The sequence below is a fragment of the Abramis brama genome (genome assembly GCF_963993115.1).
Source record: "Abramis brama genome assembly, chromosome: 3".
Taxonomy (NCBI): Eukaryota; Metazoa; Chordata; class Actinopteri; order Cypriniformes; family Leuciscidae; genus Abramis; species Abramis brama.
The window spans coordinates 18,458,119-18,472,481 of record NC_139965.1 but is presented as its reverse complement, the minus strand read 5'-3'; the positions used below and the strand labels follow the sequence as shown (position 1 = coordinate 18,472,481).

The window sequence follows — 14,363 nt, the reverse complement described above, 5'->3', positions numbered from 1 at the left end:
CGCTACATTCAAAAGTTTGTCATACAATTTTGACGCTTTTATTGTTAATTATTTTTAGTGTCATAAGCAATTCAAGTCATGTAGGAAATTATTAAATGTGGGTAATTGTTAAGGAAAATGTAGCCTACATTTATGAATAAAAAAAAAAATGGCAATAAAATAATTACATGTCCTATATATTCTAAATCATAATTACAATGCGAAAAATAACAAATCTTACAATAACAGAGATTACAGTTGAGAATCGGCGAATGTATTATGTATTGGTCAGGATGTAGTGAGTGACGCAGCAGTGACGCGACGGGTCTCTAATAAGGATCCGCTCAGTCAGTAAAGCGCAGGTCAAACAGCAATACACACTCACACACACTGACACTTTATTATAGATAGTCACCCTACACAACACTGAGACATGGACTCGGACGAGGGCTACAATTATGAGTTTGATGATGAAGAGGAGGAGGAAGAAGAGGAAGAGGAGTGCAGCGAGGACAGCGGCGAGGAGGAGGCCGAGGATGACACGCTGGACCTGGGCGAGGTGGAGCTGCTGGACCCCGCGGTGGCCGGAGGAGAGCCCGACGACTGCGTTGACACCGGCGGCGGCGGCGGTGGCGGCCTGGGGCCCGGGCAGGAGGACGAGGACTACCGCTTCGAGGTTTTGACCACCGAGCAGATCCTCCAGCACATGGTTGAGTGCATCAGGGAGGTCAACGAGGTCATACAGGTACATAGCAAACAGTTTTATTCTGATTTTTCCAACGACTTTATAAGTTTGTTTATATGGATGACTGATGCTGTTAGCATTAGCATTAGCGAATAACTGAAACGAGAGGCCGAATGATGCGAAAATGAAGCGGGTTTTTCTTATCCCAATGGTGTTGCATTAACTCTCTTATGTTTGCGTTTTGGTGTTTTTGTGTTATTTTAGTGAATTCAGGTGTTTTTTTATGAGCTATATTTAGCTAGTTCTGCTAGCGCGACCCAGTTTACAGAGACTGAACTTTATTTGACAGATTTTAAGCATATCTAAACGCATCGTATTTCTTAAATCGTATGTTATGAGTCGCATATATGTGCGTTTATATGTGATTTGTTGTTGTTGTTTTGTAGCAGACTAACGTTCAGCCCTGTCACTTCAGCTAATGCTAACTTACTTGATTCATTTGTTTTTAAAATTTGACAGTTTTTAAGCTTGTGGAACATGTTTGGTTCTCCAAACACAAACACACTTTAAAAGGGTTTGGGGTGTTTAAATGTTTTGAACTCAAACCCACATTTATCAAGCATACTAGTGTCCAACTTAAGTGGAGATAAGAAAACTTTGGTGAAAAATTACAAATTTTTATTTGTACATGGATGAATGACAACCGTCATGTATTGTGTATTTTGTAAGTGTTTAGATCAGGTCCAGCAAATATATATGAAAAACACATGAGCTTTAATGGCTTTCCTCCTTAAAAAGAAAGCTGCATCAGTTTCTGGCATACATGTTGTTATACAAAATAACATGTTAATCATGTAATATTGGACAATGATGTTGAGTACTTATACATTTGTATAGCTTATGAAAAAAACTTAAATATTAGTGTTGTGTTGGGAGTTTATAAGATAAACCTGTCAAAACAATACCAGACAGTTTTCCTTGATTTCTTGCATCACCCCTAAGTTGAGCTGTTGAAGCCTTCATGGTGCAATAGTGAAATAAAATGTGTCATTGTTTTGAATGGACACCCATTCAGTCTCAGGTTAGCATTTGAATGAACCTCAGAATTCTGAAACCGAAATGAAAAAGTAGATATTTTTCTCAAAACCAACTCAAATGGAAAATTTTTTTGCTTATAATCCCTGCTGCCTGCACGTGAGAGACTTTATGGAAGCTTGTTTCTGCTACAGAATATAAAATAATAATGGTAATTTTTGCTTATTTTTTATTCCGTGGTGGAAACAAGCTTCCATAAAACTTGCTGTGTCCAAACAAAGGAAAAATGTAGCCTATGTATATCCGATATTGGCAAAAATCCAGTATCATGCATCCCTTTAAAACATATTTCAAGAGTAATAAGTACAGATAAATCTGGGTTCCTTGTGACTAAGTTCCTCTTACAAAATTCTGAGTATTTTTCTATGATTTGATGACAGTCGATCCAGTAATTAGTTCTTCCTCAAAAGTGCAGACTGTGTCAAGTTGGTACCTTGAAAACACAACAGGAAAAACGAACTAAACTGAGACATGGTTTAACTAGGTCTGTCAACAATATTGTCTTTTTCAGAACCCAGCTACGATAACCAGAATACTCCTTAGTCACTTCAACTGGGACAAAGAGAAGCTTATGGAGAGGCATGTAATTTTTCTTCATTTATTTTATTATATTTATTTATTTTAACATTGTCATAAATTTGCAGTAAACAATGTTATGATTAGGGATGCACCGAAATGAAGACCGATGCACTTGGCTGAAAACCGAAAATAAATTAATAATAATCAATTAATTATTTAGTTATCAACTCTCAAATAGCTAAAATGGAGTTGTACAAACAAATATTTAAATAACACAAGGCAGGTTTTATATCAAAGACTTAATAAGAAACTTAATAAAGAATACTTCAGCTTGTTTCCATGACAGATTTATTCAGACATGCATTAAATAATGAATACATCACTAACAGGTTAATTGTTTACACTAACATGTTTAAAGGGTTAGTTCACCCAAAAATGAAAATTCTGTCAGTAATTACTCACCCTCATGTTGTTCCAACCCCGTAAGACCTTCGTTCATCTTCGGAACACAAATTAAGATATTTTTGATTAAATCTGAGAGCTGGATCACTCCTCCATAGGCTTCTAAAGACGTTATAACTTGCTGGCCCAGAAAATGCATTAAAGACATTGTTAATATAGTCCAAGTGACTACAGTGGCTCAATCTTAAGTTTATAAAGCGACGAGAATACTTTTTGTGCGCAAAAAAACAAACAAAAATAACGACTTTATTCCACTATTAATTTCCTTCTCTCTGGGCCTCGAGTTTTTTCACGTAGTGTTTTAGCGCGTCTGTGTTATACGTCACACGCATCACACACATGATCAGCGTCGGCCAATAGTGAGCCTACGTGGTGACGTGCAACACAGACGCGCAGCGCTAAAACACTACGTGAAAAAACTCGAGGCCCAGAGAGAAGGAAATGAATAGTGGAATAAAGTCGTTATTTTTGTTTGTTTTTTTGCGCACAAAAAGTATTCTCGTCGCTTTATAAACTTAAGATTGAGCCACTGTAGTCACTTGGACTATATTAACGATGTCTTTAATACATTTTCTGGGCCAGCAAGTTATAATGTCTTAGAAGCCTATGGAGCAGTGATCCAGCTCTCAGATTTAATCAAAAATATCTTAATTTGTGTTCCGAAGATGAACGAAGGTCTTACGGGGTTGGAACAACATGAGGGTGAGTAATTACTGACAGAATTTTCATTTTTGGGTGAACTAACCCTTTAACTAACCCTGTAGCTATTTTGTGCACGAAACAGATGCTGAACAGTCAAAACGGTCCATCGGGTTTCGGTCACTGACTTTAAATGGCTGTCTCGGCCAAAAAAAATTCGGTGGCCAAAATTTCAGTGCATCCGTAGTTATGATAACTTTTAATTGATCTGTTTGCTGATTGAAGAGTTGTCTTCTTCTTCCTCTCAACATTTAAATGGTGCAGGTACTTCGATGGAAATCTGGACAAGTTGTTTACAGAGTGCCACGTCATAAACCCCAGTAAAAAGGTCAAAACGCGACCAATGAGCACACGGTCCTCCAGTCAGGATTTGCCCTGCCAGATCTGCTATCTCAACTATCCAAACTCGGTCAGTGTCAGTTAGAGCCAAATGTCTCTTCATCAGGTCTTTAGAAAAGCCTATGATACCAAAACCGTGAAGTCCATTGCAGTGACTCATTTTGCACAACTTGATGACTTATTCGGTAGGAATGTGTGTTTCCTTTCCTAGTATTTCACAGGTCTAGAGTGTGGACACAAGTTCTGCGTGCAGTGCTGGGGTGATTATTTAACTACCAAAATCATTGAGGAAGGGATGGGACAGGTGGGTTCCTGTTCAGCTCATTGTAACCTGATATTGGAATCTGCTCTACAATTGTATAACTTTGTTTTTTCTTTTGTTTTTCCAGACCATCTCGTGTCCTGCTCACAACTGTGACATTTTGGTTGACGATAACACTGTAATGTGAGCGCTTTTGTGAATTTAACCTATTTATTTTAAGATTTATCTGTTTTAAATTATTTTTTAAATATTTGTTGTTGTTGTTTTGGCAGGCGACTGATCACAGATTCTAAAGTGAAATTGAAGTATCAGCATTTAATCACAAATAGTTTTGTAGAGGTAAGACGTTATTTATGTTGGTTGCACAAAGTTGTGTGTTTGAAATGAAAATGACATTGTGCAAATAGCACATTTGCAACTCCCTGAATAACCTGGGATAGAGATTCCAAATACTAATACCAATATCAAATCTAATTTTAATTGAGAAACAATCAATTTGTTTTTATAAACTCAGTTAACTGATTACTAACTAACTTTTGTGTGTTCAACGCAAAATAATGTGTAATGTGTGTATTTCCTTGCTGTCAGGCGGAAACCTTGCATGTCCAAGACTGCTACTTTTCTGGAAATGGAAAAAAACACTGTTTTTTTTAAATAATTAAACTTTGCGATGATATTGTGGCGTTATACATGTTCAGACACTTGCATGTGTCATTATATTGTTAACATTTGACCAACATCAAGCTTAAATGAGGATGAGTTATGAGGATTTAAATGCATGCTTTGTCTCTCACTATCACGACCGCGTCTGAGGCAATAAGTGCATTGCATAATGTTTTCAGCAACTTACAGATTATAAAGTTTACTGTAGCTATTTGGGCGCTCAGTTTTTTTTTTGTCATTTGTCCAAAATCTCATGTTGTAAGAGATGAAGTGCTTCACACAGGCTATTTAAGACCGTATGGCTGTTACTCGACAACAAATTCTAGACTAAGACACTCTTTTCAGCTCCTGAAATAAATAAAGCATTAGCATTTATATATTGTGCTTATTGAGTAAAGTAAATATTGTACTTATTCAAACAAACAGTTTGTTATTTACCGTTGTATTGCAAACAAGCAGAGATGGTCCGGGGAGGTTTGACTGACAGTTTGAGGATCCAATGGGTTTAGTCAAGCTCTTTTAATACTTTTCATTGGTTAAATAATTTCAAAAACTCACAGACACACATAAAGAGTGACCAACAGTAATGATTTATGAAAAAAATTACAAAATATGGAGATATTCACTCAACAGTGACGATATATTAACCGTTTTGATGGTAAACCCCTAGCTGATGCTAAATCTATAAAACATATGTGGTGTCTTTGTAGTTAAGCTTTCGAATGTCATGAATGTGACGTTTGGGTGAATATCTGTATGCATGCAGTGAACTCTTCTGTAGTCTCTCTCTCACTGGTTGTCTGTCTGCTCTTCTACAGTGTAACAGACTGTTGAAATGGTGTCCAGCTCCTGACTGCCACCATGTGGTCAAAGTTCAGTATCCTGATGCCAAACCAGTTCGCTGCAAATGCGGGAGACAGTTCTGGTAAGAGTCTGATGCAGAATGCAATGCAGCGCTTCAGTGGATTTGCAGCATCCTGTAGCTTTATAAGTCACTTCTACAAAAATAATAACCTAACAGGTGATCAAGCTTAACAATTTCATGAAATGTTGTTAGTATACACCGTTTTTTCTGCTGCGCACCCTTTTCTGTCATTATTGACTCAGCCTTATGCTGTTGTTATTTTCAATATGTAATAACACCATATTGCTTTGAAACAACATGAAGGTGAGTATATAATGACAGGATTTTCATTTTTGGGTGAACTACTCCCTTTAATTTATTTTCTTTTTTCAATAACTAGTTTCAATTGTGGAGAGAACTGGCATGACCCTGTTAAATGCAAGGTATGTTAGCACTCATATTAGGTTAGATTATTTCCATTGTTGATATTGATATTATTAGATTAGATTTGTCATTTTCTTTAATAATATTGCTACTATTCTCTTCAAGTGGTTGAGGAAGTGGATAAAGAAGTGTGATGATGACAGTGAAACGTCAAACTGGATTGCAGCAAATACCAAGGTACAAGGACCCCTGAACAGTCAATTGATGATATGAAGTTTATGTACTGTGTGTGTGTGTGTTTATTTATTTATTATGTGTACTCTTACGATATTGAGTCCATAAAATTCAGTGTGCTGTGTTATGAAAAACGTGAAAGTATTATTTTGAGTCCATACTTTGTCCAAAGAGAAAAGGATATTTACGTTAAACAGGTCTGGCCATTTGTTTCACAAATTAATTTACATTTATTTTACTGGCAATAGCAAACAGCCACACAGGACAAAAGAGTGAAAAATACTAATATAAATAGAATAGAAAAGCTTCACGTTTTGAAAATTGTACTGCCAGCAATATATTTTTTAATTTAAAGAACAAGGCAAGTATATTTTTGTTTATAATCTGCAACAAGCCACAAATGCTCAATAAAGATGTCAATAAACCTAACTTGTAATTAACCCAGAATATTCCTGTTTCATTTGGGTATTCCTGATTTTTTTTTTTTTTTTTTTTTTAGGAATGTCCCAAATGTCATGTGACCATTGAAAAAGATGGGGGCTGTAATCACATGGTGTGTCGAAACCAGAGTTGTAAAGCAGAGTTCTGCTGGGTTTGTCTCGGCCCTTGGGAGCCCCATGGCTCTGCTTGGTGAGTCTACTTCACCTCTTATAAATGCTTATGTTTTTATATACATATGATACATTGAAATAACATGTACGCTGATTATAGGTACAACTGCAATCGCTACAATGAAGATGATGCTAAGGCAGCCAGAGATGCTCAGGAGGTACTTTTCGTTGTCATTTGATGCAACATCTCCAATGTACAGCAGTCACATGTCTTCCTTTTTCTATCTAAGTTGAATTAGCTCTTGCAGGAAAGCATGACTTATTTTGTGGTGGTGCGGCGTATATGCTTGCTCAATCTCCGTTCTGAGCGACCCATGACCTATAACTTGTTTTCTTTTGGAATGAGTGTAAGTTGTATCCAGGGTTTGAAATTAACACCCGCCAAATGTGAGTAGAAATCAATTTTACTTGTTACTTGTTCTCTTATACTCACTTTGCTGGGGAAGTTTGTGGAAGTCAACTCTGCGCAGATTTAGTGCAAAAACTCAACTTGTGAGTCATCAGTGTTTATTAAATACAGCGTATTGCTCAGAATCTGCGCATATCAGGCTTACTTCAACACACACGTCACTACTCAACAAATAACGGCGCGTTTGGTCATTTGCATTGAAGCAATAGCGAAGATTAAAAAGCATTTGGTTAACAAAAAAGACATTGTTATTTTTCAATATCCTACATTTATGTTCTTTGTACTGTATTGATCTGTCCACCTAAAACACACTTTTGGTGATGATGATGAAAGTGGAAGGGAGGAGATGGCTGGATGACAGGATTTTGTTTAAATAAGAAATGAATGTATGAAATGAAGTAAGTATATATATATATATATAATATGTAGAAGTTCTGAATGGCCTGTAATTTAGTAGCGAAATTCGCCGGTGAGTGAAAAAGTTAATTACAAATCCTGCTTGTATCCATATTGCAGCGTTCCCGCGCAGCCCTGCAACGCTACCTCTTCTACTGCAACCGCTACATGAACCACATGCAGAGTCTGCGCTTCGAGCACAAGCTGTACGCGCAGGTGAAGCAGAAGATGGAGGAGATGCAGCAACACAACATGTCGTGGATCGAGGTGCAGTTCCTGAAGAAGGCCGTGGACGTGCTGTGCCAGTGTCGGTCCACGCTTATGTTCACATACGTCTTCGCCTTCTACCTCAAAAAGAACAACCAGTCCATTATCTTCGAGGTGAGGAGGAAATCGTGCTTCATGTGAATTTCACGAAACCATGTGGTAGACTGTTTTATAGATGCAAAGTAATGACCAGGTTTACCAAACACTCCATCTGTCTGCCATTGGTGGGATTAACATTCAGACTATGTTGTAATAGCATCACACTGTTTACACCTCATAGAAATTAACATACCTTTTTTTGTTTGTTTTTTGTAAAGAACAATCAGGCTGATTTGGAGAACGCTACAGAGGTGCTTTCGGGTTATCTAGAGCGAGATATCTCCCAGGATTCTTTGCAAGATATCAAACAGAAAGTTCAGGATAAGTATAGGTGAGACATTTTTCCAAATGCACAATATTGTGTCTGTTTTTGTTTCTTAAATGCATGACATTATGTTGACTGCTGCAGTGTTATTTTAGTATTAATTATATTATTTTTTTATTAGCTTTTATTTTTTATACGTTTTAATTTTAGTTTAAGTTTTAGTAATTTTGTTATGTGCTTTTGTCATTTTTTTATATATATATATATATATATATACTCTATGAAGCTGTGAATTTTTTTTTTAATCTAACACATCGGGCAGGTTTGATGTCATTGGCAAAACGCCATTGATTCTTGCTTGTATTCCTGGGGAAAGTGTAAAGCACAAGAGCAAAGGGGAGGGTATCAGTGAATGATGCATGGACACATGATGATTTGGAGACTTATTACACAGTGAATGTTATGAAATGTACACACTAGTGATGCACTGAAATGAAAATTCTTGGTTGAAAAAGAAACTGGTGATTTCTGGAGACACTGGGTTGAAAATTCTCATTATAAATTAGCATTCTAATTCTCTAATGATGAATCTTTATTTTTTATATATGAATAAAATTTATTTTTATGTATTCAAAAAATAATAATTAATTACACTAACTTCATTGGAGTAAATTTACAACAGTCTATTTTTTTGGAATATTGTTTAAATTGACAGCTGTATAGAAAAAGTTTTTTATTACCGTGTTTTACACAGAGATCTTTCTTTTCATGTTACGATATGCAGAAAGTGGAAGGCAGTGACTTCAAAATAACTCAAACAGATTTTATGTAATACAAGCACATCTGCACCTGTTGCCTCCAACATCTGTTACAATGCATTACATGAGATGTTGGTTAATCTCTGTCAGTGTAGTGCATGTGCACAATCTGTTTGAGAACACAAAACTCTCTTTATCAACCAGCATTCAAAGTGGAGCATCTAGACAATTGTTAATATTTTATATATATATATATGCTATATATATAAGTATGCTAAAAGTTCCTGTTATCCAATCTGTTAAAGTTTAATTTTGCATTTATGTTTTCTGCCTGTTGTCTCTTTCCGCTGAAAATGTTTTATGGCATTTCCAACGGCTGTAATTTTGGGGTATCCCTAGTACAGACCCATTTGAACTCTGTATTCTCCAGTGAAATGCCTTTATAGAAACCCGTGTGCACTGGAATGATTTTCACTACAAATCCAAATGTTATAAAGCAATCACTAATAGGAAACATTCCTATCAAAAATGTGTTGAGCTTCTCACATTTGAGGACTTTTGTGCGTTTCTCCTCCCGTTTAGATACTGTGAGAGTCGGCGACGAGTGCTGCTACAGCACGTTCATGAGGGCTATGAGAAAGACTTGTGGGAGTACATAGAAGACTGAGCAAAACTGCTGCATCACAAGCATATTGGAGCAAATAAAAGCAGTGAAGTGCTGTGGTCTCCAGTCCAGTCACAGCTTTGGTGTCGCCATCACCGCAAGCCCCTCTCCATGTTGCATCCTTTTTACGTGGCATCTGGATTTTTGTCATTATTTAGAGTTTGTTCATTTTACTGAAAAGGTAGAATATTCAAATAAAACTCCTACGTCAGTATTGCAGTCTGTAAGAGTTGATTGTCGACACGGCACGGAAATGTATTCCGTTCTCCATGCTTTCCGTGGAGATTCTTCAGTAGTCCGTTTTTATTTTTTAAGTGCTTTTCGTCTGAAGTTGTTTTTATAGTTCAGATTGGCTTGTCTTAAGCATAGCTTTACAGGTCTGAGCCATGCAGAGTGTGTTGTGCTTTGGGGATGCTTTGTGTTTGGGGCGGAAGTGTGTATTTCAAGCTGTAAATAGCACACTTGCATGTAACATGGAGTGGGATGCATCTTTTTTTTGTTTGTTTGTTTTTTTTGCAAAATATTTATTCTTTACAGATATTCAAGAATGTGTTTAAACAACATGAGAATAGGCCACGTGACGATTTTTCCTCGTGGTTTGTTTTTGTTTTTTCGCTGGAGGTTGAAAACCTTTCCAGAAAGTTGCACACCCAAATCAGAGGCATAGTAACAGCAGGGTAACTGTAGCCTTAATTACATGCATATGCATATATATACATATTCATATATGTATATATATATAATACACACACACAAAATGAAAAAAAAAAGTAGAATTCGGTGAATCTCACACGGAAATATCTGGGTCATATTTAACCCTGAAATCAAAAGAAAAAGAATTTCATTATATTTTGCATAAAGAAAATATAGCCTCATTTTAGAACCAGTAGATTTTTTTTTTTCTACATTATAACAATTATGCTTCATTAAATTCATGAAAATTAAACATCAAATTCTCAGTACCTTAATGCAAAACAACTCATTAATTTAGGTATTACAGTAATTCTTATCCAGTCTTATTCATTTGATTTTTTAAAAATATCTGCATTAATTCAGTATAGCAGATCTATATGATTTAAAAAAAAAAAATACATTATAAAAATGAGAATTTGAGGTTTAAAAATATTATTTAATATTCACCAAAAATATGTTTTTATTTTCTTTATTCAAAATGCAATGTCTTATTTTATTTTACATTTGTTTTGGTGGTGAAATATGACCCAGAAATGTTCTTGACCGTTTACATGAGATTCAACAAATTGCTCTCATTGTCTAATGCAGTTTTGGAAGTGAACATTTTAGATGTTTGGTTTGAGCTAAGATCGACTAGATAGAACATGCACTCGTACCTTTTTATGAACCATCTCGTCCTAGTTGATGTTTAGCTGAGCGTTTATCTCTTTAAAACCGCTGTTATATCGAACACACACTACCAGATGTTCCATGAGAGCAAACTTGAGTGACATTCACTCACTAACAACTAAAGTCTCAAATGCTTTTACCTGTTTTACTTTTCATTTACTTTTTAAATGTATGCACCTTTTGTAGTGTGAGAGAAGGCCGATGGTATATTGAAAGCACTGTCGTATTTCTTTACATGACTGCCAAGTGGTTATGAGGCTTACTGGTACTTACTATCAAGCACTATGTGGAGTGGATATAACTGAAGCCTTGCATTGATGAGCCTGGCTGTTAAGAACAAAAAGTTGGCCTTTTCTGGTAAACTTATAAGGCAAATATGAGCGCTGTGTTTACACTAATGTCAGAAATGGCAAGAGACATCAAGTTCAGGACAGAACGTGAGCAGATGTGACACTCGTTGTTGTTTTTATTATTGTTATTTGGCAAGTCACTGTTTGTACTTCCTTTAGGTCATTACTTCACACTGTTTGAATGCATGGTATTCATTCTCAGTGCATCAAACATGTTTGCATCTGAATTCGGTTTACAGCAGCTTCTACTAATTCTAATGTCACATTTTATGGACTCCATGATTGGCACCTGGAGTTTGTGCTCATGTTTTATTAAACCCTCATTTGGGGGGGGGGGGGGGTTGAGGGACAGCAATGTTCCCTGTGCTGACAGATGAGATTTCTTCACCAAAGTGTGAATATATGGATTAAAAATGAACAATCTCTAATTTAGAGAAATGTTCATCTACGGTGGCTTTCCTGTGTTATAACCATTCTTATTAAAAAAAAAAAAATGTCCTATTTAAATAAATCTCATTCAAAAGTATTTGGGTGGAATCATTGCTTTATTTGGTACTACCTGAAATTTTTTAACAGTTTGTCTAGTCATGCATGGTCTTTATAATTAGTTAATAATGTATTACTACTTCTGTATATTTATTTGGTAACACTTTACAATAAGGTTTCATTAGTTAACATGAACTAAGAATGAACTTCTACAGCATTTGTTAATCTTAATGTTAATTTCAACATTAATGCATTATTAAAATCGAAAGTTGTATTTGTTAACATTAATGCAATGTGAACTAACATGAAAATTGAACTTATTTCTTAGTTATTTTTATTAACTAACATTAACAAAGATTAATATTGTAACAAAAATGTATCGCTCTGTTAGTTAATACTATAATGTGCTCAAAATGTTGCTGTTAATGATGTTATTGTTAAAGGGATAGTTCACCCAAAAATGAAAATTGTCATCATTTACTCACCCTCAAGTTGTTTGTTTCTTCTGTTGAACACAAAATAATGTTGGTGACCAGACAGTTGACGGCACCCATTGTCTTCCATAGTAGGAAAGAGAAATACTATGGGAGTCAATGGCTACCGTCAACTGTCTGGTATTCTTTTGCGTTTAACCGAAGGAAACTCTTGAATCATGAACAGATAAGTACCAGTAGGTGGCGCAATATGCTTCATAAACGTGAGGCAGAAAAATAAAGGAGGGTCTTTCTCTGCTTCCCCTGTCCTCACTGCGGATGGGTGCGGCTCCACATCACTGCAAGATTCATCGCACTTCATTTTAATGCATGCATGCTTATGTTTATCATACCGTATGAAATAGCACTGTGTTATTTCCACACTAGTATAACAGTAGAGTGTAAAAAATGCATCCCTCATGAGGATGAATGGTTAATGAATGAGGTTGGGAAATGTGTAAAAGCAAAATATGCATGTAAAGATATTCAAATGTCTATATACCAACAAATATAAAGAAAAACTAATTTTGAGGTAATAAGTGCGTCTGAAGATCCTCCACTGGGTTGTTCAAATGTTAATAAATGCCGTGTTTTTCTATATGAAACAGGAACTACTCCTTCACACACACTCTACAAGTGAAGCCACATAGCATGTTAATGAAATATTAACTTCAACCTGTGCACTAGTTGTCAATCATCAGCCATGCTATTACTTCCTCTTTTGTGGTTCTCCAAATGCATTAAACAATGTCGAGAATGGGCAAGGATGCATTTAAAAAAGACCTACTACCTGATAGTCATACATAAGAGAAACTCTGACACTTCAAGAAATGAAGCCTCAGGTCAGGGCTAAAAACAGACCTGTGTGGTTTTAAACGCAGCTCAAGTGGAAGAGTGCGTGGTTTGAGTGGTGTGGCTCTATGCTGTATAGGGGAAAGCGTGGTATTGACTACAAAGCAACTATATATTCCATGCAGTTTGACTTAAGCATGCTTAAATTGAGTTTGCAGACAGAATGTTGCATAGATTGCAATATGGGGTATTTATACTTATAGCTACTTTTGAGTTTCACAAGAAGTGTGATAGACTCTACTATTTTAGCAAAGGCCCGTTTTGGTTTGATGACATTTGTAAATGTCATCAATATAGTGCGAATGCGTTATGAATGCGACTTCTGAGGGATGAGCAGCGAATATAGGTAAGTTCTCAAAATGAATATCCCAGATTGTACTAAGGTCAAGATAATAGCTATCTGACAATCTTATTTTAACTTAAAGCCCTTTACCCAGAACAGAAACTAGTGGCCATCTTTAAAAATATCAGAAGATGTGGGTAAGTGAAGAAACCTGGTTTCCACAAGAAAATTTCCAGTGCTCACTGGGAGTTACAACCTTCATACAAAGGGTACTAATTCACATCATCTGTCATTTGTGCTTGTTATGTGATTATTAGGAAACTGGTTGCATCCTCTTCCTATTCAGACATGACACATTGTGACGTGCTCCACACCCCCATGAAGTGCAACATATATATCCTTTGGCCTGCTTGTGCAATATAGGGACATTTAAATTAAGGTTTTTATACTTATTTGCACTTTATATGAGCTTGTTTACTTCATACTGTGTGTGCAACATACAAAAGTATATTTCTTCTATCAGTGTTTTCACAAACTTTTTTTTTTTTACTTTGATAGAATAGTTATATTTACACCTGCACATATGTTATACTAGTTGTACCAGTTTACCTTGCATTTGCATAATGCAAAACACAATTGTGCTTCGTGAGAATATTATTTACAGCTTTCTTTGTTACCAGTGACACTTGTTTTGTTATTTATGACAATTTATTTGTAGACAGCCTATATTTCCCTAATCTGTCTGCGAGTTCAAATGAAAGGTCTTAAGCAAATGCAAACATGAACATTTCTAATAATATTTATATAATTAATTGATTTTAACACCAACCGTGTCAAATTTGTATGTCGATCTAGACCTAGTGTGCTTCCTAAAGACAGCATCTTTGAGCATTATAGCTTAGCAAGTTGTCAGGGTGTGAATT

At 35.9% G+C, this 14,363-nt stretch overlaps 1 protein-coding gene across 1 annotated transcript; it reads left to right on the top strand.

Annotated features, from left to right (window-relative positions):
* The first annotated feature begins 262 nt into the window (after nt 1–262).
* Nucleotides 263–11,872, top strand: arih1l (ariadne homolog, ubiquitin-conjugating enzyme E2 binding protein, 1 like). Its single transcript, XM_084110152.1, has 14 exons — nt 263–724; nt 2,271–2,338; nt 3,704–3,848; nt 3,990–4,082; nt 4,168–4,223; nt 4,313–4,379; nt 5,522–5,628; nt 5,948–5,990; nt 6,097–6,168; nt 6,665–6,795; nt 6,877–6,934; nt 7,702–7,962; nt 8,166–8,278; nt 9,553–11,872. The coding sequence occupies exons 1-14, from the start codon at nt 413–415 to the stop codon at nt 9,635–9,637; spliced, it is 1,611 nt and encodes a 536-aa protein (XP_083966278.1). The 5' UTR covers nt 263–412; the 3' UTR covers nt 9,638–11,872.
* Nucleotides 11,873–14,363: the final 2,491 nt, after the last annotated feature.

Excerpts from the sequence above, each read along its gene's own strand:
- arih1l (XM_084110152.1), top strand. The coding sequence starts at position 413 with ATGGACTCGGACGAGGGCTACAATTATGAGTTTGATGATGAAGAGGAG. Across the intron at positions 6,169-6,664 it reads GGATTGCAGCAAATACCAAG|GAATGTCCCAAATGTCATGT; the intron begins GTACAAGGACCC and ends TTTTTTTTTTAG. Across the intron at positions 7,963-8,165 it reads ACCAGTCCATTATCTTCGAG|AACAATCAGGCTGATTTGGA; the intron begins GTGAGGAGGAAA and ends TTTTTTGTAAAG.